Genomic DNA, 25915 nt, shown 5'->3' with positions numbered 1-25915 from the left:
AATAAAGGAAAAAATGAGGCAATTCTTAACTCTACAAAAATGTAATCTCAGCACATTCATTGACTCAGAGGTAGGCAGTATTTACATGGTCATAGAAGAAAAACAATAAATATGGATTTAACCAAAAATTTTAACATAGCCATGTTGAGAAGATGGAGGAGGGTAGGGGGTAGGAGAGTGAAAAATCTCCCCTTTCCCCTTTATGAATTAAGTGGCAGAAATATGTTTTTCCTATAGCAATATATATGTACATATGAAAAGAAACAGCTAAAAAAGTTATTAACTTCTGGTGACTGGAACTTGGTGCCAAAGTTGCACCAGACCAATGATCGATGTTTGGGTATAAGCCTTTGAAAGCTACTTTATTTTATATTTTATGGGTAATTATGATGTATCCAGGTTGGGATAAAGCTAAAAGAAATAAGATGGCAAAACACCCACATTTAAAAACAAAATTCTCTTGAAAATTTTATTAACATTTAACAACAATAAATCAGTTAGCATTTTCCAGTCTTCATGAATAAACTTTTATAATGAGCTTCTCAAACATATCTTTTTAATATTTTTTATCTTGGGATGACAACAGCAATACTATGATAGTATTAAGATTCCTTTTTAATTCAAGTGAACTGGTTTTAAGATTAACGGTTACTAGCAAATCTTGATCTTTATTACTCTGCTCAGGCAAGATAGAAACATGATACTTTTAAATTATTTTCAATTTCCTATGAACCTACTTTATAGTAAAAAAATTACTTGGTACTAAGTGTTCTTTATGCTCAAATTCTAAAATTAGTCTTTAGTCCCAACTGAACTTCGAACTCTAAGATTTAAAAAAAAATGTTTAATGATATTTACATATTAAATATAATTTTAATCACTCAGTTCTTCCTCATCACTGAAATATGTGCTTTTCTTTATCCTTGGGCGTCTTGAATCATCTGATGTTGAGGGACCCCCTGAACTGGGTTTCCATTTCTTTTGTTCTTCTTCAATTTTGGCTTGCTGTAATGTGATTCAGAAAACAAACAAAACCAGGAATCTGTTTAATATTATTTACAGTGCGTTGATTCACAACATGGCAAAAACACACCATAAATGCCAATATATCCCCCTCCAGCCCATACAGACAATTTTCTACTTCATCAGGACACTCCTCTTAATCCCTCACCCCCCCCCCCCCAACAAGTTGTGTCCCAGTTTCACTGTTATTCAATATTACCCTAGGCAACATCTACTAATTAACAGGTACAAGAAATGATGCCGACTTGCCATTTATGTTGGAAGTGGGAACGTTATATAAAATACGTTAGTTAAATAAAAGGAAAAGGAAGTTAATGTATGTATTTGTACTTTATCGACTACAAACTTAAAATTAGGAGATTACATGGCCTTTTTCAAAAATCTTTCATATACTTGTATTAGGATCTTTAATGGCCAAAAGTAGGATTTTGGCTTTGTTTTAAAGTGAAGTTTCAGTTAGAACATATCTTTTGATTTAATAAGATCTCTGTTTGGCTAAATTCACTTTAATCAAATATTTCTGTTCAATTCCATAATGAAATCAATTTAACATATTAAAAATGTTGTAGGGCTCTTAAAATTAGAAAGAACCAATGGGATTTTTCTATTACACTGCTCTAAAGACCTTAGAGAAACAGCCTGTTTCCTAAAGAGGTAAAGAGGAGAGACCAAGATTAACATGAGATGATCAATAAAGTAATAAGCAAGAAATAGAAGATGACTAACCCAAAGCAACTATGGCATTATTAAAAGAACTGTTTAATACCTGGAAAGCTATTGCCTGACTAAGACTGTCAAGAGCAGGATCTTCCCCTTCATCTTCACTTTCTTCTACTTCTTCACTAAATTATTTAAAAAAAAAAATCAAAATGTACTTGAGCAATAGGGAAAAGGCACAAACAATACAATAATCTATTTACTAAGAGTAGATATACATACATTTCTTCTTCTGGCTCAGGAATTTTCTTTTTTTTCTTTTTCTCTTTTTTCTTTGGAGGTTCTCGTTCTCCAAGCATATTTTTAGGACAGGCATAACTTAAGTGTCCACTTTCCTTTTGTTTCATGTTAAAAAAGGAAAGGAAAAAAGCTGTGTTTGTTGTGTTATTAACAGAGACTTGCCTGGTACCCTAAGGCTGAAGGTTTTAGAACTTAAAAAAAGAATACCATCACAGTGGGAATATACATGAAGAAAAAATTAACAAAACCTATTACTTTGATATTTAAAAGAAAGAGATTATGATATTATAACCCCCAATAAGCTACCTTAATAGGGAAAATTTCTGTAGTTTCACTAAGAACAAAAGTATTCTTCCTTCAAACATTTTATGTATTTTTTTATATATATATTTTTTATTGAAGTTCGATTTGCCAACATATAGTGTAACACCCAGTGCCTTCAAACATTTTAAATCTCAAGATTCTGGCATAAAACAATTCTAAATTTAAATGGGCCACCCATGTTAAATGTAAACATTTTAAGTTATTATTTGACAAGATAGGGACAAAACTTTCCTGTTAACTTTTAAGATGTTACTATTTATTTATTTTTAAAGATTTTATTTGTTTATTTATGAGAGACACAGGCAGAGGGAAAAGCAGGCTCCATGCAGGGAGCCCGACACGGGACTTGATTTGGGATCTCCAGGATCACTCCCTGGGCCAGAGGTGGCGATAACCCGCTGAGCCACCCAGGCTGCCCTATGATGTTGCTTAACATCATTTTAAAAACAAATGGACTCTCTCCCTCTCAAATAAATAAATCTTTTTTTTTTTTTTTTTTTTTTTAAAGGAAGGTGCTTGGGTGGCACAGTTGGTTAAGCATCTAACTCTTGGTTTTGGCTCAGGTTATATCTCAGGGTCGTAAGATCAAGCCCCTTGTTGGGCTCCATGCTCAGCACGGAGTCTGCTTAAGACACACTCTCCCTTCCTTTCTACCCCCCTTTTCTCTCTCAAATAAATAGATCTTTTTTAAAAAAAGTAAAATTTAAAGTCTTCCTCATTTTCCTATTAATTTCATTTTCTTCCTTTCATATCTAGATTATACCTGCACTGTCCATTTATGGTAGCCACTAATTCTCTTGTGACTACTGAGAAATTGTCTGAATTGATATGCATTGTAAGGGTGAAATACATCCTGGATTTTGAAGACAAGAAGAAAAAAAGAATGTAAAATAATTTTTGAAAATATTAATTACATGTTCAAATTATAATACTTTGGATATATACTGGGTTATGATAACAAAAGATATTATTAATTTTTGCCTGTTTCTTTTTTTTTAATTTGGCTACTATACTAATTAGAATTATATTTATGGCTGGACTAGTCATAAATTATAATGAGCCATAACACGGTTCAGTTGTAAAACATGAGACAATGAACTATAATCTGAACATCAGCTCATTAAATACACTGAAGAATAATATGTAAGAGTAAGGGTGTGGGGAGAGACTGAACTAGGATTAGACAATAGAAGAGAAAAATAATCACGCTTTTCAAGTATATTTTAGAAAGTATCAGACTGTGATACTGGGGACATGGTTGAACCTAAGAGATGTTAATGTTAATGAAATGCTAAGCAAATGCACTTACACAGCATTTTCCAAACTGCTTTTGGAATAATGTCAACATATTTCATATATAAAAATAGTTTTACAATGAAGTAACTTAAGGGAAAACCAGGCTAAATAAATGCAAACATATTTTGGGGATGGTAGGAATTTAAACATATAAAAATGTATAAAGTATAACACATTTATGGATCCATAAACTAAAACTGCAGATTAATAGATACATCCAAGATTTCTTAGATAATGTTATTTACTGTGAATATGAGGATACATACTAATCTATCTGACCATAACTACTCCTCCATTCCCTTTTTTTTTTTTAAAGATTTTATTTATTCATGAGAGACACAGAGAGAGAGAGAGAGAGAGAGAGAGAGAGAGAGGGGCAGAGACATAGGCAGAGGGAGAAGCAGGCTCCATGCAGGGAGCCCGAAGCGGGACTCGATTGCGGGTCTCCAGGATCATGCCCTGGGCCAAAGGTGGCGCTAAACCGCTCAGCTACCCAGGGATCCCCTCCTTTTTTTTTTTTTTTAAACAAAACTTAGAACTCTGGAACACAGTTTCTAAACCGTTATCTTAAGGAGTGTTAGAATCACAGGAATTGACAGAATGCACCAGCCATCTACCCGTCTGTTTATCTATAGATCTTTTCAGGGCGTAAGAGGTAGAGGGTGGCAGTGAAGGAAATGACCCCATTTCTTTGTATCTTCTATTTGATTTTGTAGCCAGTAAAATGTCTCTTAGAATCCTCTACCCAGCTCCCTTAATACCTTTGACCCTGTTTTTTAAGCACTTTATAGAGGCATGTTGGAAACTGACAAAAGCGAGTCTCAGACTGATGGTTCTTTTGATACCATAATGCTTAAGGGCCTTGTGCAAAACTGTTCAGTGGCTATATATTTTTCCTAATCACCAAAAGTTTAAACTGGTAATGATAAAGTATAAGAACCAGGTTAAGAAAATTTGGGGATAGTTCAGTTACAAACATTAGCAGTATTAACAGAAAAAAAGATAGCTTTTAAAACACATTATCCTAAGTAGGATAGGTCGATCATATGTTTATGTTGAACTGTGATGCTTAAACATCGGCAGACTGTTACAGGCATGAGCAATATCCCATTAACCCGAAAATTTATGGGTCACTGAATCTTCCAAGATAATAATTAATTAGTCTAGTCCTTTTTAGGTTAATCGTTTTCAAAGATTTAGAAACTGGAGACAACACCACTCTATATTAGCTAACTCAGGTTATCTTTACATACTACATTTCAATGGCATTTACTTAGAGTGAGTTGAGAGTCCCAAAGTAAAACAACTTTTATAATCTGGTTTTAGCCAGCCAGAAGTTTTAGAGACCACAAATAAAACGCTGATGTGAAAAATTATTTAGTTTCCAAATAAACGATGGAAAATCACATTAAGTTTTAGGTATACTTACCCCACATTCATAACACTTAGATTTATCAAAGTAGTTTCGTCTTCGGATAAACTCAGCTGCTCTTCCATTGTCAATAGCAATGCTTGCTTTTATCACTCTACCAAATAACTAAACCAGAGAAAAATGTATAAATGCAGAAGGATGTATTTCATTGAAACAAAACTACAGTTAACTAGATTCCATTTCCTTAAACTTTCAATTTCATTTTATTTTAGATTACTTTAGCAATTGCCTAGTCAGGTAGGACAAATCACACCCTGTAGAATAGATTCTTATTCCTGAGGTTCTGTCAGTGTTTTGGGAACCAATATAGTTTTGATCTCTTTTAAGTTAAATACCCTCAAAGTCTACTGATATCCATGACTTGATAATCCACTGCATCCCCACATTTTTGGCCTGGATAAGCACAAAGGCTTTTGGATTAAAAATCTTGTTGGGAATGAATGGCTTACCTGTTTGTTGTTTATTGCCCTGGTACAGTTTAGTGCAGAGTCTTTATCCAAAAATAAAATAAATGCAACCCCTTTACTCTTCCTGGTATCTTTATCTTTCATTATAGTAACCCTTAAAGCATAAACAAATAGCCAGTTAAAAATGAGGCAGGAATAAATAAAACAGATGTTAATAAATACTTGGAAAATTCAAGTGTTCCCAAAAAAGGTTAGCAAAACATTTATAGAATAAGAGAAATCAATACAGTTGACAAATCAACTATTTCTTCAAAGTCATGGGATATCAAGAAGAATGGAAATGAGAAAATGTGATACTAATTTAACAAAAATGAGCACAGCTATGATAGGAGTATGTGAAAAATCAAACATTAATCAGAGGTTGAAGGATGAAGTAGAGATTACAAAGACAACAAAATCTTGAAGAGTAAATAGAATTCCTCTTTTTCCACTCATGTCCTCACTCTGCAGAAAAAAACAAAACTGAGGTATTCTTTTCTACACAAAAAGTAAAATGATTTACTTTTTTTCCTAGATTTTAGAATCTAAATATATTCTTAATATTCTCTTTGTAAAGTTTTAACTTAAATTCCAGTTAGTTAACATACAGTGTAGTATTAGTTTCAGGTGTACAATACAGTAATTCAGCAGTTTCATACAATACCTGGTGTTCATCACAGCAAGTGCACTCCTTAATCCTTATCGCCTATAAGAATCTCTAGTTCTGTGTTTCTTAATCATATCATCCAAGGTACCTAAGTGATAGGGATGATGATAATAGCACAGAGCCTATTCTTTCTCTTCACCCCTTATACATCCCTTGTCTTTGTGACGCTTGCTCATCATACGTCATTAAATGCAGTTTAAAAATCAATGTTTGACAGGGCTCGTCAGAGAAATGGTTGCTTCCAAGGCTGGGATAGGGTAGGTACGTGATTAACTTGGAACATCTTTAAAAAAATGTACTTTAAAAAAATGATGGTGCACAGGAGTACAGAAGCCAGCTTAAAGAAGTTCTCATTGGCCAAATCTAGGACAATTTGAGAACCAAAATAATTAAGTACAATAATGTATTATAAACCACAGGAAAAAGTAGGAATTTATAAGTCCGTATTATTAATAAATGGGGGTAAAGGGGTGGTTTTTGCTTACAAAAGAATGTCAAGGGAAGTGCTAGAGTTGGAAAATCACTATTTGCAAACAATCATAGTAAAACTGGATCAGGCAAGAAGATGATTTGTTGATGAACAAATACTACATCTAAAATGAAATCTTTGGGCGCCTGGGTGACTTAGTCGGTTAAGTGTCTGACTCTTTATTTTGGCTCAGGTCATGATCTCGGGGCTGTCAGATGACCCTGCACTGGGCTCTGCACTGGGTGTGGAGCCTGCTTAAGATTCTCTCTCTTCCTCTTCCCTGCTCCCTTCTCCCTCTGCTCTCACTCTAAAAATAAATAAGTAAATCTTTTAAATAAAATGAAAAATTTTTTTGGTGTAAAATGAAATTCTTATGTGGAATAAGATATTTACATTGTCTTAAAAGTGTTTCTCACCATTTATTACTTTCAAAGGGGAAAAAGTATATAGTAGAGAAATTGGTCAACATGTTGACTGGTAATGAGGGAAACGTGGACACTCTATGAATCCAGACATGAAACCCTCAGAATACAACATCACCAAATCACGCCAAGAGTACATAAAACCCCAATGTAATCATGAGGCAATATTAAGAAAACACAAAATGGGGGGGGGGGGGAGGAGAGCTACATTCTTTATAATGGTTCCAGATTAAAGGAGGCTAAAAAGATAGGATATTTAAAATCAATCCCTAACTCTAGACTGTACTAGAGGGGAAAAATTCTATATGGGACATTATTAGGTCGGCTGACAAAACTGGAACATGAATGATTGATTCAATAAAAGTATTTATCAATATAAATTCATGAATTTGATAACCACACTGTGATTATGTAATACACTACCCTATTTTTAGGAAATACATACTAAAGTATTGCCTATTGAAGGGCAATGATGTTTGTAACTTACCCTCAAATAATTCACAAAAACAAACTGTGTGTACACACATACATGTACACGTGTGTATACAAATACATACATATACACGTGTATACACATACACATACACATACACCAACACACATGAGGAGAGGGCACATGATGAAGTAAATGGGGTAAAATGTTACCAACAGGTGAATATGGGTAAAGGATATTTGATGTTCTTTACTATTTCTGCAACTTTTTCTAAATTTGCAGTTATTTTCAAATAGTAAAAAAAAAAAAAAAGACAACATTCAAGACAAAGCATAATAATTTTCTAAAACCTGAATTAACAGGAAAACAGACAAGAGGACACAAGTAAACAGATATTTTAACATATTTCACATTAAAATTTATCTTAATTGGAGTTAGGTATAGGTACTTAAATAATCACTGTAATTAAACTGGTAAAAAGATGCTACTATATTAAGAAAAGGGACAACTTTTCTCATTCAAAAAGGAAACATAAGTTGAAATAATTTATGGGAAAATGGGCAACATAGTTTAGTTTCTTAGAAGACTGAACCTATTTATTCATTGGGCTTAGTTCCAGGAAGGAAGCACTTGACAAACTTGTTTAGAGTCACCACAGTTGAGGATATGAAGGAAAGTTTTCAACCAATTTTCAAAGAAATGTGAATCATTACTTTAACTTTTTGAATTTTCGTGGTATTTGTGAAGGTCAAAGTCATTAATCATTTTATTTCTAAAGTACTATTTCAGAAGTGTTAGCTTTCTAAACTCATTCTCAATTAATGATGTCGCTTATCTTTTTTTCATTACCACAGCTTTTCTTGTCCACAATGGCACTGTTGTTCCAACAGTGTATTCTTACTTGTTCCCCTGATGTTAATGCTCTCATGCTACTGAGAGAGTCTCCACTTATGGTGTAAATAAAATCATGTCACTCCTCTGCTCAAAAATCTTTGGTTCTTCAATTTGCCTATTCTTTGGTCTTGAACCAATATCCTTTATGACTTGGGTCCCTCTTCCCTCATCTTTCAGTACTTCTCACTCTCAAACTCTGAGGTCTAGCAACAACAAACTACTCAATGTTCATGAAGCATGGTCTGTACTTCTCCAAATTGGTGCCTCCATTCACATGGCCTCTATCTTCTTTCAATTCTTAATCTTTGCCCATCAAAACTTTACCCATTCTTCAGAGCTCAGAACACGTCAGTTCTCTAACATCTTCAACTGGAAATAATTTCCCTTCTTTTCTGCTAGTCTCTACTGAAATCTGTTTATGTATAAATAATACCTCATCTGACCCATTTTAATATAAATTCCTTTAAGGTTGCCTCTGTAATCTCTATTATGCCTAGCTCAGTATGTTAAAACAAAGAGACAGATACAGTCACTCCATTAGCCTCAAGCCCAGGCACTAAGCACTGATAATTAAAGTTTTTACCTTTTTTTGTTTTTTACCTGCAGAAAAAAGCTTAGAGTCTAGAGATAAAGAGACCGATAAACCAATGACAATACACGACTTTGATAGAAACATCTTCTATGGTAACAGAAAACATAATTACACCAGAGATTTTTAAGTACAAATCTAGGATGACTCCCAAGTCTCTGGTAGGGGATGTACTCATTTAAAGACATAATCTGAAACAGACACTATTCTGGGAAACCTGAGTGTCATACAGAACACCCCTTTCTCATTCACATAACCCTTACATACAAAGTACATCATTAAGTATTATCCATTTTAAAGCCTACTGATCATCTGACCATCTCTCAAATCTGTCCTGGGTCTACTTCTCTACCTATACCATCTTCTTAGTGTACATTTCGCCCAGGCTATGATGATAGCTTTTTGACTGGTCTGCCAGCATCTACTCTTGTTTGCCTCTAATCTAATCTCTACATTGAAACCAGAATAAGCTTCTAAAAATTCAAATCATGTTCTTCCCTCATTTAAAATTCTATAGCAGTGAATTCCTGGTATTCTTAGGATGAAAATCAAATATCTTGTAACATGGCCAAGCAGCAAGATTAGGAAACTGCTTGTTTCTAGACCCATTTTGTGCTTTCTTTCTCTTGTTTATTCATCTCTAGTTATACTGGCCTACTGTTTCTTGATTTGACTTTATTTTCTCTTGCCCCAGGGCCTTTGCACAAGCTATCCCCTCTACCTAAAATGTTCTTCCCATTCTTTTTACCTACTTAACTCTTACTTAGCCTTTAGGTTTTAATTCAGAGGATACTGATTTAGGTAAGCCTATTCTGACTATCCAGACTAGATCATGTCTTCCCTGTTTAAAGGTGCTTATTGTTGGGCCTGGGGTATCAAAAAGATTGGGAGGCACCAACAAAATGGCGGCAGACCCTCCATCTTGTCACCCTCGCTTCGGGACTTTCCTGCCACTAGCAGAGGCCACCCAAGGACACGTCATCATGGGAAAACAGGACCTATGCAGGAAACAGAAACCGAACCTCACCTAGCCCCATACCATATACAGACATAAGCAGCTATCACCCTATACCGGCGCCACCCTATCCTTCCCTATAAAAACCTTCCTGTATTATCCCTACCCACGACCTCCCCAGTCTGACTCCCTTGGGGGCCTTGGAACCTGGCTCTGAGAGCACTTCCATCAAAAAGCTTGCCTCAACCCACCTTTGCCTTGGCCTATTTCATTTCACTATCAACCGGATCAAACCTGACACAATCTTGTCTTTCACTTTATAGCATTCTTGTGATTTATACTTATATGTTTGTATGGAAATTAATTCAGAGATTCTGACAGATGAGAAAAACCAAGAAAGGGTAATGGTATGATTAAGGGAACAGGCTCTGAAATCAAACTGTTAGATTTCAAATCTTGTCACCACTAACTGCAATATATTTAAGTTTATTGTGTGGTTTAGTTTTGTTATTTATAATATTAGGATAATAATAGTATTTTACCTTAAAAGGTAGTTGTGAGAAGTTAATGAAGTAATACATGTAAGATTAGAATGACACCTAGCATATTTATGTGCCTATTGTTACATATCATTATTAGTGCTTTGATGGGTAATAATGACTGTTCAAAATTCTGAAGACCCAAAAATTTACCTAGAAGCATTTTTGGTGATTTTCTTACCATTTATCCAAAGCTAAAAAAAATCCTGACTGGCCAAGATAAATATGCTCTAAATTCTTAGGATTATAAATACAATTTCAAACTTATACCAGAATATATTGGTTATAAGATAGTTAGAAAGGCAATAATACCTTGCTTTTACTTCTTTGCCCCATAATATAGGTCCATGATTGATTTAAAATAGCAAATTAAATATAAGAAGTTCCTTTTATCCTTTCGTAACTCTCAGCCCCAAATGATATCATCCCTACCATTTCTGTATGTTTCCAGTCTTTCCAATGATCTCTAAATCTTCTATGAAAGCAGAGAATGTTTTCTATTTATCAGCACTTTGCATAAGCACTTTGCATGTTATATGCATCATAACAGTTGTTTTTTTACATTCTCTTTACTTGACAAATGAAATCCACTTATGGTATACTTGATAACACACCTTCTAATAACCAAAGTATGTATCTAATCAGAACCTTTAATTTATGTTTTATATTGGATAGCAGAGTTGGTTTTAGTTCTTAGTAATATGGTAAGAATTTATTTAAATAAATTATGGTATATAAAGGCATATCATGAAATTAGATATGAGGATGTATCTTTCAAGTACATGGTGTTTATGGTATAATGTCAGTTAAAAAAAAGACAAAATTGCATGTATAGAATTGAGTCTTTAAAAAAAATTGTCTATACATGTTTATATATTCAGAAAAATGACCGACAAAAATGTTAACAGTAGTATTTTTCTTTGTTATATCAAATATCTGCTTTACTGAAGAAAAATAAAATCTTTGAAAGAATGGAAAAGTAAATTCAGATAAACTTTTAAATGAGGTTTCAAAACTTGATGTGAATACTTACTTTACAACTTTGCCATATTTGGAAAATATCTGAAACAAAAGATCACATAATAATTTACAATTTAATTTTAAATAATAAGAAACATTAAATTTTCAGGTTGTATAAACTGACCACATTCTTTGTTAAAGCTTGTGAAAAATTTTAGCCTTTATTCCTTAAAGCAGGCCCTAGAAGATATATATATAAATATGTGTGTGTGTGTGTATATATATATATATACACACATATATATATACATATATATACACACACATATATATATTTAGTGACTAGACTATTCATATCTTTGTTATTTGAGTCATAGGTATCTGCCCCAATTTCTAAATTTCTAACAAAAGAATGTAAACAGAGGGAAAAAATCCCACTCCTTATGTGTGGTAGATTGAAGGCATATACACTGTACAGCTGCTGTTCCTGTGGTATATCCATGGCAATTATTAACCCCACCACGGCCCCAGAGAAACCACATGCTTCAAGTATCAGTATTGTGGAATGTCATTATTCCTAGCCAACTCCATCAAGTGATCACTGTTTCAGAAGACAGATCCTTAGACCACTTATAAAACAAAACATAAAACAAAAAAGCTTCTGTAATAAAATCCATTCCCATCAGTCTCCCTTCTTCTGTCTACCCTTAATACATTGGTGGTTCTTTATAGCTGGCCCGATCTTCCCTTTTACTTCTAAATCTTCAACCTAAGTAATCTCATCTATTTCTGTTTCCAGCCACTACCTATATGCTAATTGTTTATGTCTTAGGAAGGTCATTCAGAAATATTAATATACATAATAAAAAATTGAGTTTTATGATCAGGCAGTGTAATGCTGGAATGTAGTATAACTCGACAGCAATGTTAGCAACACTGAATCTTGAACCCCAAGAGTCTTCTGCGTAACACCTTCTAATGGCTTCTCATTCAGATTCTTTACTATCTATCTTTGTAGGCCCCACAAGGCACCTGTGTGTAGGCTTGCCTCCCTCTGACTGCCCTTCCTCTTCTCTCCACTTGATTTACTCTGTGTCTGACATGCTTTTCCCCCAGACATCTACAGAGCTATCTCTTACTTCCTTTAGGTCTTTATTCAAAAGTTGCCTTCTCAATAAGGGCTTTAGACAGCTCATGTAAAATTTTACCTCCATTTCCAACCTGACACTTAATAACCTCCTTTATTTTTTTCTCCTTAGCATCTAGCATCTTAGCGTTAATATTCAAAAAAGTTGACTTTTTATATTTCACATTGTTTTATCTTGCTATGTGATGAATGCCAAGATGGATTTTCACCTTTTTGTTCACTGATGTGCTCCTAGTACCTCTAAGAGTGCTCAGCATATGGTAAGTGTTCAATAAATACAGACATCTCTATTTTGATACAAAGAAAGAAGCTAAAGTTCATTTTCTCTGGTTCTTCTGTGAGACTCAGGCTATCTCAATTAAGTAATTAATCAAATACTATGTGTCACCTATGCAGCATCTCTGAATTTGACATCTACCCAAAGAAGCAGAGAGAAGGGGGCACACTTGGAAGGAAGGATTCATGTCATTCCTTCCAGTTCCTCTCAACCACTCATCTGCAGGACAGGGACAGCAGGAAATTTTGTTCTCTGTAAGGTAAAAGGGTGAAAGATGTTGGATTGCCCCTCCTCCCCCTTATCCCTATCCTGAATTGAAAACATTAAACGTTAAGTTTCTGCCATATATATAAATTAAAATATTATTTCAGAATTTGAGGGTTACTTAGTAAAGGGATTTGCTTGCTTTTATCAGCCCTTTCCTCCAAAACCCCTACCCTACCAGTTTAAAAAAAAACAAGCAAGCAGGAAAAATCAGCCCATCACAAGTTTTTCTTCGTATAACTTCATTATGCTAAGCTGTGTCTTCTGTGTTTATAAAGAATTTGCTATTCTCTGTGAAAGCACTGTAAACTCTTTTTGGATATTACAAAACTGTCTTTTTCTTTTTTAACTTATGTTTGCAATAGAGGTTTGTTGTTGTTTTTTTAATATTTTATTTATTTATTCATGAGAAACAGAGAGAGAGAGAGAGGCAGAGACACAGGCGGAGGGAGAAGCAGGCTCCATGCAGGGAGCCCGACTGTGGGATTAGATCCCAGGTCTCCAGGATCATTCCCTGAGCCAAAGGCCTCGCTAAACCTCTGAGCCACCCAGGCTACTCACAATGGAGGTTTTTGCTATCGATGGCTCAATTAAGAATTTTGCCAGAGAACTGTTTGCTTAAGATACATCTGTACCTCAAATAGAGAATTCAGTAGACAACTGTACTAAAAGCTACTTACCCGATATAAGTCATTGTTGGTCAGGGAAAAGGGCAAGTTGGATACATACACTGTGCTTTTACTTGGGGCCAATCCACCACTCATTTCTAAAAAGGAAAACAAACCCAGAAGCAATTTAAACGAGATATATTTCATTCCAAGCAAAACCAATGTAGACAATCCTTAACTTAAATATGCCAGATTCAATACACCAAAGTCCTCACATTTTAGGATTAAAAACAACTCCAGCCAGGTGAATTAAGAAATTTCTTTCCCCCACATATCACTTTAAAAAAAGAGCTTTCTGGTCCTTCTTTCAAGTTGTCCTTAACCATTACAGTGCTGGATGATGGTATGAAAGTCCAATTAGTTTTATTGATTTTATTTATTTATTTTTTATTTTAAATTAGTTTTAAACAGATGAATAAAAAATTCTGAGGCCTCGCTTAACCTTCCCTCAGGCTGGGAGCAAAAAAGTGCTTTTGAAAACTTTTCATACCTTGCCTACCACATTAGGAAGAGCCTGCTAGCTCAGAAAGAACCTTAACCGCTCACTTTCACTCATGCTTTGGTTTGGGGTACTTTTGGGGTTGTTTTAATATTCTTTTCTTTGCAGTAGTGTTAAGAGAAAGTTCTAGCCTCAGATTTTTTTTTTTTTTTTTTAGTGATGCAAAGTTCTTTCAAATCACCGATTTTGCATATTATTGGTAAATAACCAAGAGACATTCTACTATATGAATAGGATTCCTTCCATGCCTTGAAAGATACTGACCTGTGTATGCCTTTTCGGTTCACAAACGTATAGTTTATAATTAATTTTTACAGCGTATTTTACAAGGCAGGTTATCCGTGAAGGTTCTAGCGTACTCGACAAGGTTCACATTTCCATTTAAAAAGCTTGTGTGTGTGTGGGAATCCCTGGGTGGCTCAGCGGTTTAGCGCCTGCCCTCAGCCCAGGGCGTGACCCTGGAGACCCGGGATCGAGTCCCGCGTCGGGCTCCCTGCGTGGAGCCTGCTTCTGCCTCTGCCTGTGTCTCTGCTTCTCTCTGTGTGTGTCTCTCAGGAATAAAAATCTTAAAAAATAAATAAATAGAAAGCTTGTGTGTGGTGTGTATTTGAGGCGGGGGGTATGCGCCATCACGAATGGCAAGGTCTTGACTGAAAGACATGCCGATTCGCGGCGTAACCGGGAAACAGCTTGGGATGTTTCACGGGAATTTTTCACAGAACTTGAGGACTTCAGCGCCTCCTAAGTTTCCCATTTGGGACTCTGCGTGAGCCGTGCGGGTGAGAACCGCGAGGGCGGGCAGCGTGACACGGCCCGGAGCAGAAAGGGGGGCGGAGGCGGGGGCGGGGGGCAAACCGTTCTCGCGGCCGGGTCTGAGAGGAAGGCCGCAGCTGAGGAGGCGTTTACCTTTAGGTGGGGCGGGCCCGGGAGACTAGAGCGCGAGCCCTCGGCCTCAGCTGGGGCTCAACCCGGACTCTTCCTCGTCCCCCGCCGGGGCCTCGGCATCACGGGTCCCGGGAGGGGTCAGCCGCGGGGGGGACTAGAAGGCAGCGACAGCAACGCCTCTTCCTGGCGGCTGCTCGACTCCGGCGGCGGAGGCGGGCCGAGGGCGGGCGCCGCTGCTGACGTCATCAGCGCGCGCGCCGGAAGTGCCCGCTCGGGAGCGAGGCGGCGAGCGGACGAGCGCACTCGCGGGGTCTCCCGGCGGCCCAGAGTCGGTGAGCGCGGTTTACCTTTCCTCCAGGTGCACGGGGCCGGGCGCGCGCGGGCTGCTGCGCCCGAGGGGAGCGGGCGGGCGGCCGGGCGGGCGGCCGGGCGGGCGGGGGGCGTTTTCCGTGGCGGGACCCGGGGTCTCCCTTTGCGTTCGAATCGTGCAGTCCTCCTGCTCTTGCGGTGCAGGCTGTAGGGACGCCGCGGAGTTTGGAATAAAGGAAACTGTTGAGTCTGAGACGCGCAGGTTTGCTTCTCTGTGGCGCCTTTTGCAGAAGGAAGACCGAACTAGGGTTAACTTCAGAGACCCAAGATCACTTAGGACGTCGGTACCTTTCAAGCATGGGTCCGATGTACCAAGTTCAGCAGTAGGCACTTTGAGCGCTACCAAAAAAAGGAAAAAAAAAAAAGTGTGAAACAGGTTTTTTCTTTTTCTTTCTTTCTTTCTTTTTTTTTTTTTTTTTCCGGGCGGATATCTCAGTCTAGTCGGGGGAGACCAGGTCAACTTGGATTCCCAGAAGGACTCCTCTTGAGTTGGTCCGGACAGATGTTGGAGCAGTTCGGCCCCTTACCCGTCCTGTAAACCTGTAATGGGCACACTCTGCTTTTTTTTTTTTTCTCTTAAGAGGAGGTAAAGGGGCCCAATGATTCCCACAGAAAAATGAGAGACTCGTGCCGAGGTGGTTTATACGCGCGGGCCCACCAGCACAACCCACGGAGCAGGCCTCTCATCCGAGCCTGGGAGCCTGGGAGCCGGAGCCCCTCCTGGAGCCTGCACGAGCAATGCAGGTGGAAGCCGACGCCTTCTAGAGAGAAGGAAGCGCAGCCAGGACGCGGCTGAGCTTTGAGAGGCCCGAGTGCCTCCACATCCACCGGGGAACCTAGAGGCCCGCCCCCCAAAACTACCACGCTTCACATCCTCGTTAATTTTGGGTTATTACCGCCCAAGATGTAAGCCCCTTTGGTCTTCTGTGCTGCACCCTCATCCCCCTGCTGCTTCGTAGTCCCTCTCCTTTGATTTAGGCTATCACCGCTTCTCCCTCCCTTTTTTTTTTTTTTTTTTTAAGATTTTATTTACTCATTCATCACACACACACACACACACACACACACTCTCACTCACTCACTCCGTGCATGCATGAAGCCCGATGTGGGATTCGATCCCAGGTCTCCAGGATCACGCCGTGAGCTGAAGGCGGTGCTAAACCGCCGAGCCACCCAGGCGGCCCTCTCCCTCCTTTTCTTACACGGTTCACCCCTCAGCACAACAGCTGAGCTCTCTGAAGTCTCCAATCCCCTGCTTAACGAACTCTGACATAGGCTACCGCTGTAATGGACATTCTTTCATCTCCTGACCATAACTAACACTTGGCTTTTGCCTCTTGCCCTTCCCCCTGACGCTTTTCTCGGACACCTGCACTTCAGGCGAAGCGTTGGCTCTACCTGTATTGAACTGATTTCACTTCTTCAAGAATATTTTTCCTCTCCCCTGGATCCTTGTGGAGGTTCTTTTCTCTCTTTCTGGCATTGGATTGCTCTGACCTTTCTTCTCCCTCTTTGTGGATCATTCCCACCCCTATTAAGGGTCCCACTTTCCCTCTAACTTTCTGCGAGGGGCACTTTGTAAAATCCCCCAGAGTGAGTTAGGTAACCCTTGCTATGTTCTGAGTGCCTCTATTTTCCTCCTCTTAGCACTTACCACGCTGTATGCTAATTGATTGCTGGTCTTTGCCTTTTGCACTAAGCGAGGCTGGGGGGGGGGGGGGCGCACAGGCTGTGATTTGTCTTGTTTATTTTTGTAATTCCAGTGACCAATAGGCAGTCAGGTATTTTTTTGGTTGCAACCGCTGCAGGTACAGTCTCCGACGGAAGCTGAGCAGTTGACATCATCTGACCTTAAAATGTAGGAACCTTTGGAAGGTGGTCAGCTGCTGCTTAGCTTCTGCTGATTGTGGCTGTGTGAGAGTATGATTCCAGTCTTGCCAGAGCAGGTAGTTTTTTTTCAATAACAGTTGGAAATACTGTTTTGGAAAGTGCTATCTCGCAGTTTTTAAGTGTTGTCAGTAGAATAACATCTTATTACCCCAAACAAAACGAACACAAAATCTAAAGAACCCTGGGCCATGTGTCATAGGTTTGGAATCTGTTTTAGCGTGGCAAGGCTTAGAATTGGGCTTTGTTGAGAATACTGGATTTTGAGCTTGGTCCTCATGGATGATTTGAAGTTGGAAGAGCGAATAAAAAGAGGTCCTCTAGTTTTGGAGATGCATCAAACAACTTTAGAGTGGTGTGTGTTACTTTGTGGCACGGTGAGGAGGTCCACATGCATGATCTTTCTGGAGAGAATAGGAGTTTGGGTGAGAGGATAGAATAGGTTGTACAGAGGGCAGAGGAGTTTGGATTTGTTACAGTTAATTGGTGTGAAACAATTTGGATTCTTGATTAGGGAAACCTCAGATACGGGTGATGTATTAGCAAAGTTAACTGAGTATCCTTTTTTTAAAGGTGGAATGGAGAGGAGAGCTGAGACTGGAAGGCTGAGCAGTTAAGATTGTGACCTTTATCCAGATGTGAAGTAAGATTTCGATTTGTAAACATATATATAGGTGAATATCTGGTATTTTTGTCTACTTTTATAATTTCAGTTAATCACTTACATTGAACAATCAAGAATCCCCTAAGTATTTTTAATACAGTACAGTGGGGCCTTATATTAGAGGTATTGTTAAAGCACTGAAAAGTCATTTATGAAACTAGTAGAGAATATAGTACTGTAAGTTAGATAGTGATTATGAAGCAATCAGTTGTCTCCTTTCCCTTAAGTGTCTTTCTCCTTTAATCTGTTTTGTATCTGCCAGGTAAATCTGGAGTGACCTTTTCCCCCCACACCTTATTTCTAGACTTAAAAGCCTGCAGTGAGCTTCTCCTCTAGTTGCTTGCCTTTTTGTTGTTGTTGTTAGCATTTAATGCCTTTAAATGTGTTCTATATTTGCCTGTTATGTTTGTGAAGCAATGTGATATGATGGAAACGGCTTAGGATTTAAAGTCATGCAGAACCTGAATGGTTTCAGGCTTTGGCTCTGAGTTTTTCAGAGCCTCTGTGCTTTATCTGGAATAAGAGAGATAATATCTACCAAAGGGGAGGAAATGAAAACTTGTTGAATTCCTGTGCAGGCTAACTTTCCATTCCTCTGCAGTACAAATCTTCCGTTCTGATCAGTTCCATCTTTCTCAGGCACATCTTCCATAATTCTTTTACCTTTCTTTCATCCACATTTAAATAATTTCTCAAGTCTCTATTTAAAATTTCTTGGGTTTCTTAACTACCATATCCTACATTTATCTCACTGAGCATGGAATGGTGATTAATTTTAATAGATATTTTGCTTTATTTTGACCATTTTAATTAGCATCAGTTTTTTCATAGATCTTCAGGAGTTCTAGACTTCATTTTTAATTTAGTTGTCTGGAATTTTAAACATTTTCCAATAAAGAATAGTATTATCTAGCTTCTAGGTTGAAGTCAGTCCTTAAAAGCTTCTTGCTTCAATTTAGGACGTCTGTAATATGTTTATCTTGCTTTAAGGTCAATGGATCTCATACTGAGCTCAAGGAGATGAGTTTAAGATTTATTTATTTATTTGAGTTTAAGATTTTTTTTTAATATTATATTTATTTATTCATGAGAGAGACAGAGAGAGAGAGAGAGGCAGAGACACAGGCAGAGGGAGAAGCAGGCTCCATGCAGGGAGCCTGATGTGGGACTCGATCCCAGGACCCCAGGATCACACCCTGGGCCGAAGGCAGGCACTAAACCGCTGAGCCACCCAGGCGTCCCAGTTTAAGATTTTTTTAAAAAAGATTTTGAGAGAGAGAGAATGAGAGAGCATGAGCAGGGGAAGGGACAGAGGGAAAAGCAGGCTGAACAGGGAACCCGCCTTGGGGCTCCATCCCAGGACCTGGGATCATGATTTGAGCTGAAGGCAGACACTTAACTGACTGAGCTACCCAGGTGCCCAAGTTTAAGATTTTTAAAAAAGCATTCCACCCCAGGCCAAATATACAGGGGCTTCAGAGAATGAGGCCCAAGCATTTGTATTTTTAAAGCTCTTCAGATGATTCTAAAGTGCAACTGAAACACTGCTATAGGGGTTAGAGCTAAAGGATTCTCATTAATAACCTTCTCAAAAATGAAGTGGCATTAATGTCATGAGAAATGTAGTAGGAGCCATAATCTTTTTTTTTTTTTTAATTTTACTTTTTTTAAAGTAATCTCTGCATGCAATGTGGGGCTCAGACTCATAACCCTGAGATCAAGAATCCCATGCTCCACAGAGTGAGCCATCTAGGAGCCACGGGAGCTATAAGGTAATAGTGCTTATTACAAGTTTTTTGAAAACAGATTGGCCCAACTCTCCATAAGCTTTCATAAGCTGAATGGCATTAACGAAAGAGTCAATTAACACTCTGTAAAAGCAAAAATCTTTAGATTTCTTTTGGTTGGTGAAAACAGGTACTGAAATAGTTCTTTCATAAAAGTGAAGTAGCATAAGGTGAATTTTCAGGTAGTGAGGGGAGACCTATAATTAAAAGGTACAAATCAATATTTAGGTTCCCCAGAATGGCTCATGTGGTGGTCATATGAATAGGTCTATTTGGCCAATATTTAGTAAGTACCTTTAACTTGTTAAGCAATGGGAGTAAGAGAGGTACACAGTCATTGCCTTTGTGGTGGTGTTTAGTTTGGGAGGAGTAGGAAAAAAGTAAATTGCATGTGATGTTATTTATATAGTACTATTATAGCAGGGTGCTTTAAGAAACCCAGAGAAAGAACAACTTTGTTCTTTGTAGAGAATATAAGAAAAGCTGATATTTAAGTTGGATCCTGAAGGAAGAGTAGAGGGTGAAAGGCAGATAAGAAGATATAGTAGTCAGAGGAAAAGTATGCTACACTGTTGGGGAAATGGTGTGGGTGAAGCTGGAAAGGCAAAAGCAAGGTCATAAATAAGCCTTTTTAAGGTTAAGGATGAATCTTCATTCTTCAGTATTTGAGGAACCACAGAGATTTTTATTTATTTATTTTTTAAAATTTTTATTTATTTATGATAGTCACACACAGAGAAAGAGAGGCAGAGACATAGGCAGAGGGAGAAGCAGGCTCCATGCACCAGGAGCCTGATGTGGGATTCGATCCCGGGTCTCCAGGATCGCGCCCTGGGCCAAAGGCAGGCGCTAAACCGCTGCGCCACCCAGGGATCCCGGGATTTTTAAATCAGGTGTCTTATCAGAGTGAATATTCTGGCTACAATTTGTAGGGTGAGAAGCAGGGAGACCAAGTGTTTTACTACTGAGGAGTCCAATAGCTGGACGAGGAGCATCTGATATTTACATAGTGAGGTGATAGAAATAACTGGATTTAATAAATAGATATGAAAAGTTTTGAGTCTTTGTATGATTCAGGCTTCTGATTTGGGCTGTTGGGTACCTGGTGGTGTCATTGACTAAAGTGGGGAAGACAGGAGATGAAACAGGCTTCTGAGAAATATGAAGAACTTTTGGCATGTTGAGTTGCAGATGTCTGTGAGCTGTCCTCTTGAACAGTCAGGATAGAAGTAGAGATGTGGCAGTCATTTATCTAAAGGAACATATTACCAGCATTAATAAACTGACTCTATGAACTTTGAGCACGGAATGTTCAAGTTGTGCAAATTGTCCTAGGTGCTTATTAATCAATGAAGAACATAGAGATCCCTTTCATATAGTTCATATACTTAATAGTGAGGGACCAATAATACGCATCAAATATAAGTTATATAGTATCTTAGATGATTAGTGCTATGAAAATAATAGCAAAGTTTAGGGGGATCTTGTAGATAGGTTACATTAAGAAGGTAGTATTGAAGGACAAAGAAGTTAACCCTGCAGATTCCTGGAGAAAAGTATTCTAGGTGGGGAATTGCCAATGCAAATAAATGCCTAATACTCATTCAGAGTATGTTGTCATATGTGACTTTGCTATTCACTAACCTTGGTTCACTATCAGAATAGTTACTGATGAAAATAGTGAAAGGAATGAGTTTGGAGAGGAGGAAAAGCTATTTTATTCTGCTTTGTTGTTGTTTTTCTTTCTTTCCTTTTTTTAAAGATGTTATTTATTTATTCATGAGAGACACACAGAGAGAGAGGCAGAGACACAGGCAGAAGGACAAGTAGGCTCCATGCAGGAGCCTGCATGTGGGACTGATGCAGTCCTGATGTGGGACTCGATTCCTGGTCTCCAGGATCAGGCCCTGGGCTGAAAGCAGCGCTAAACCGCTGAGCCACCCGGGCTGCCCAGTTTTGTTGTTGTTTTTAAAAAGATTTTATTTTATTTGAGAGACAGCAGGTGAGCACAAGTGGGAGGAGGAGCAGAGGGAGAAGCAGACTTCCTGCCAAGCAGGGAGCCCGATGTGGGGCCTGATCCTAGGACCTGATCCTAGGACCTGATCATGTCTTGAGCTGAAGGCAGTTGCTTAACTGACTGAGCCACCCAGGCTGCCTCTTGTGTGTGTGTGTGTGTGTGTGTGTGTGTTTATCCTGAGTGTATTTAGTGTGTGTGTGTGTGTGTGTGTGTGTGTGTGTTTATCCTGAGTGTATTTACTACTGGAAGCTGAAAAGAGAGTAGTGTGCAGTTAGTTATTCTTCAGTCTAAGCTGCTACTATAACCAGTTGGGGTAAGGTAAAAAAATATATCTATTGCCTTGCCTGTGGATTCCAAGTGTGAATGGTTTGACAGAAGGTTATTGCCTGCGACTTCCTGTTTTCTCAATTTCTAGGCTACTCTCACTGAGAATACCAGCCCTCCCTATTCTCTTAGCTGGCAGCTAAGTCAACATAATAATGGTTGGCTCTCTGGAGTGCTCAAAGAAAGGCTTACTTCTTTATGGATTTAATATACCATGGTGGTATATTAAACATATTCTCTAATGAATATGGCATAAGAGAATGCAAGTTAGTTTTATGATCTTGAACTAGTTATTAGCAAACTTCTAAATGAAGCCTACATTTTTTTTTTAAAAGATTTTATTTATTTATTCATGAGAAACAGAGGGAGAGAGAGAGGCAGAGACACAGGCAGAGGGAGAAGCAGGCTCCATGCAGGGAGCCTGACGTGGGACTAGATCCCGGGTCTCCAGGATCACACCATGGGCTGAAGGCGGCACTAAACCGCTGAGCCACCGGAGCTGCCCTGAAGCCTACATTCTGTATAGTGAATTCTGATTCTGTTCTCTCCCTAATTGTAGTGTAGAGGGTCCTTCCATTTTTCAGTTCTGTTCTTCAGTTTTCATATCCTTTTGGATCAGAGCACTTTACTGGAGTACTACTGAGACTCCACTAATGAGAGATTAGTGATTACCTGGTAAGTGACACAATCACTTTAGTGAGAGAGCATCTTTGCTTAAGTTTTGCTGATTGGTGCTAGTTGTGGGATGGGTCAGTTTCTGAAGTCGATGATGTCATAACCAACATGTGCTGCTAATCAGAAGGTTGCTGAAAAGATTATCTTTTCCCATTTCTCTTGTCTTAATTCAAGATCCAGTTTAAGACTTACCTTCTTTATAGTCCAATATTCTTTCTTTTCGTTTGTATGTAATCCTCAAACTGTGTCTTCTGTTTTGTTTTACTAACAGTACAAGGTTGCATATGGAATATTCTATTTATACTCCTGTTTCCCTAAGTATATAGATTTCTTAAGGATGAAAGATGTTTAATAATTTGACATGGGCCTTACTGGTACGGTTTGATATTTAAAAAAAATTTTTTTTGGTGGATGCTAATTATTTGTTCAATCAAGTTCTATTTAGTCTTAGTAAAATGTCAATATCTTTTTGAGGTTTTTGTTTGTTTGTTTGTTTTTTGTTTTTGCTTTTGTTTTTGTGGGCAGGGGGGTGGGCTAAAGGGTGATAGGTATTAAGGAAGGCACTTGCTATGATGAGCACCAGGTGTCATATGTAGATGATGAATCGCAAAACCCTATACATGAAACCAACATTACACTATATGTTAACTAACTGGAATTTAAATAAAAATTCGGATTAAAAAGAATAATCAAGAAAAAAGAAAGAGTGCCCTATCAGTGAGCAATACCACTATTATATATTTTTTAGTGTTATATTGTGTCTACTATTTTTATATTCTTTATTCTGAAAATATAGTAATTTATTTTTTAATTTTGTTTTTATTTTTATATTTTTTAAAATTTAAAAAAAAATTTTTTTATTTATTTATGATAGTCACACAGAGAGAGAGAGAGAGAGAGAGAGAGAGAGAGAGAGGCAGAGACATAGGCAGAGGGAGGAGCAGGCTCCATGCACCGGGAGCCCGACGTGGGATTCGATCCCGGGTCTCCAGGATTGCGCCCTGGGCCAAAGGCAGGCGCCAAACTGCTGCGCCACCCAGGGATCCCTAATTTTGTTTTTAAAGAGAGAGAGCACATATATGCATGGGCACAGAGTTGGGGGAGGATCAGAGGGAGAGGGAGAGAATCCAAGCAGACTCTGGCAGGGAACCCAACTCTCCATCCCAGGACCTTGAGATCATGACTTGAGCTAAAATCAAAAGTCAGACACTCAACCGACTGACTCACACAGGCACCCCTAAAGAGTAATTGAGGTAACAATAAAGCATTTTATTCTGATACTGCCATTTTGTAAAAAGAATAGAGGTATGGTAAAAGTACATTACAAACTAGATACCTGTAGATTGTGTAAAGATATTGATGGCCATAATGCCAGGATTGTAATTCCATCAGAGAAGAGAGAAAATAAGAGCAATCATAACTTTTTTTTTTAAGATTTTATTTATTCATTAAAGAGAGAGAGAGAGAGAGAGAGGTGTAGAGACACAGGCAGAGAGAGAAGCAGGCTTCACGTAGGGAGCCTGATGTGGGACTCGATCCAGGGACTCCAGGATCAAGCCCTGGGCTGAATGCAGGCGCTAAACTGCTGAGCCACTCAGAGATCTCCAAATAAGAGCAATCATAAAATGTACCAGTCATGTGTAAAGTTTAAAACAAAATCTGCATTTTGTGTTTTCATGCCCCAGAGTTAACCACACATAGATGAGGGACAAAAGTCTGTATTTTAATTAAAATGTTTTGATAAATTATACTTTTAAGTACTGTACATGTATTTTAGTAGCTAGATATTTCACTTTAAATGTGTACACATTTTCTAGAAATGTAAAGTTTTGCAGTGATCAACCTTATCTGACTCTGGTACACAGATCCTGTAACAATATATACTCAGTGGTGGTATTTCTTAGTCATAGGGTGCTCATTTTTTTTCTTGATTCTTTTCTAAAAATTATTGTTATTATTTTTTTAGAGCAGGAGAGGGGGTGAGGGGGTGATGGCCAGAGGGGGAGAGAGACTGACTCTTAAGTAGGCTCCTTGCCCAGTGGGGAACCTGATGTGTTGCTTATGACCTGAGCTGAAATCAAGAGTGAGATATTTAACGAACTGAGCTACCCAGGCACCCCTTGATGATGATTCTCTTTTTAAAAATTTTATCCAAGTTTTAACTAAAACTTCAGGTTAGTTAACATACAGTATAATGTTGGTTTCAGATGTGGGATTTTGTGATGCATCACTTAGATACAGCACTTGGGGGTCATCACAGCAAGTGCCCTCCTCAGTACCCATTACCCATTTAGCTCATCCCCCTGCCCACAAAAAACCCCAAAACCCCAGTAAGATACTGATACTTTAGTTGAATCACCAGGAAGAGGTAACTTTAAACAATGAAATTCTTTTTACAGGAGATTATAGTCTAATGTGTATATTTAATCATTGTATTACACTTAAGCAATTAAACTATTGTCTTTTGTAAAGGAAACTAATTTTCTTTTTTTTTTTTCAAAGATTTTATTTATTTACTTGACACAGAGAAATAGCACAGGCAGGGGGAGTGGCAGGCAGAGGGAGAGAGAGAGAGAACCAGGCTCCCTACTGCTCACGGAGCCTGATGTGGGGCTCCATTCCAGGACCTTGGGGTCATGGTGTAAGCTGAAGGCAGCCGCTTAATTGAGTGAGCCACCCAGGAGCCCTGCAAACTAATTTTCTTTTATAAAATTATTCACCAGGTGTACAGGAATTGAAATTTTATTATTTATTTATATATGAATGAGAGTGCACTCAGGAGCGTGTGCACATGCACATGTGTGTGAGCCATGTGAGGTGCAAAGGAGGAGAGAGAATACCAACTGGGTTCCATGCCCAGTATGGAGCCCAATGCAGGGCATGGTCTCACTACCCCAGAATCAAGAGTCAGATGCTTAAACCAACTGAGTCACCCAGGTGCCCCTGTTTCACATTTTTATTTAAATTTCAGTTAGGTAACATACTGTAATACTGGTTTCAGGAATAGAATTTAGTAATTCATCACTTACATAAAACACCAGTAATT

The 25915-nt window shown here is 38.3% G+C and overlaps 2 protein-coding genes across 28 annotated transcripts in view; one reads left to right on the top strand and one right to left on the bottom strand.

Moving 5' to 3' along the window:
- Window positions 1-442: 442 nt before the first annotated feature.
- ZCRB1 (zinc finger CCHC-type and RNA binding motif containing 1) lies at window positions 443-15379 on the bottom strand. Of its 3 annotated transcripts, XM_077870428.1 has the most exons (8): window positions 15168-15378; window positions 13775-13860; window positions 11480-11508; window positions 5482-5593; window positions 5030-5137; window positions 1963-2075; window positions 1790-1865; window positions 443-1005 (listed from the first exon to the last, which is right to left on the bottom strand). In XM_077870428.1, the coding sequence occupies exons 2-8, from the start codon at window positions 13856-13858 to the stop codon at window positions 874-876; spliced, it is 654 nt and encodes a 217-aa protein (XP_077726554.1). In that variant the 5' UTR covers window positions 13859-13860; window positions 15168-15378; the 3' UTR covers window positions 443-873. The 3 variants fall into 3 exon arrangements, with proteins under 3 accessions (XP_077726554.1, XP_077726556.1, XP_077726555.1); XM_077870430.1 differs by lacking the exon at window positions 13775-13860 and having other exon boundaries at window positions 15168-15379; XM_077870429.1 differs by lacking the exons at window positions 11480-11508; window positions 15168-15378.
- PPHLN1 (periphilin 1) overlaps window positions 15347-25915 on the top strand; it is a 149428-nt gene continuing 138859 nt past the window's right edge. For 4 of the 25 annotated variants that reach the window (XM_077870411.1, XM_077870413.1, XM_077870405.1 and 1 more), the window contains exons 1-2: window positions 15349-15478; window positions 17976-18045. In XM_077870411.1, coding sequence (XP_077726537.1) covers window position 18045 — 1 coding nt within the window. In that variant the 5' untranslated portion in view covers window positions 15349-15478; window positions 17976-18044. Of the gene's footprint in view, window positions 15505-16396; window positions 16422-17975; window positions 18077-25915 lie in introns of those variants that run through there. The other 21 variants (XM_077870420.1, XM_077870419.1, XM_077870417.1 and 18 more) reach the window with 14 other exon arrangements.

Source organism: Canis aureus, chromosome 25 (genome assembly GCF_053574225.1).
Source record: "Canis aureus isolate CA01 chromosome 25, VMU_Caureus_v.1.0, whole genome shotgun sequence".
In the NCBI taxonomy this organism is placed as follows: Eukaryota; Metazoa; Chordata; class Mammalia; order Carnivora; family Canidae; genus Canis; species Canis aureus.
Note: the sequence above shows the minus strand (reverse complement) of the source record. Positions and strands in the feature narration are given on the sequence as shown.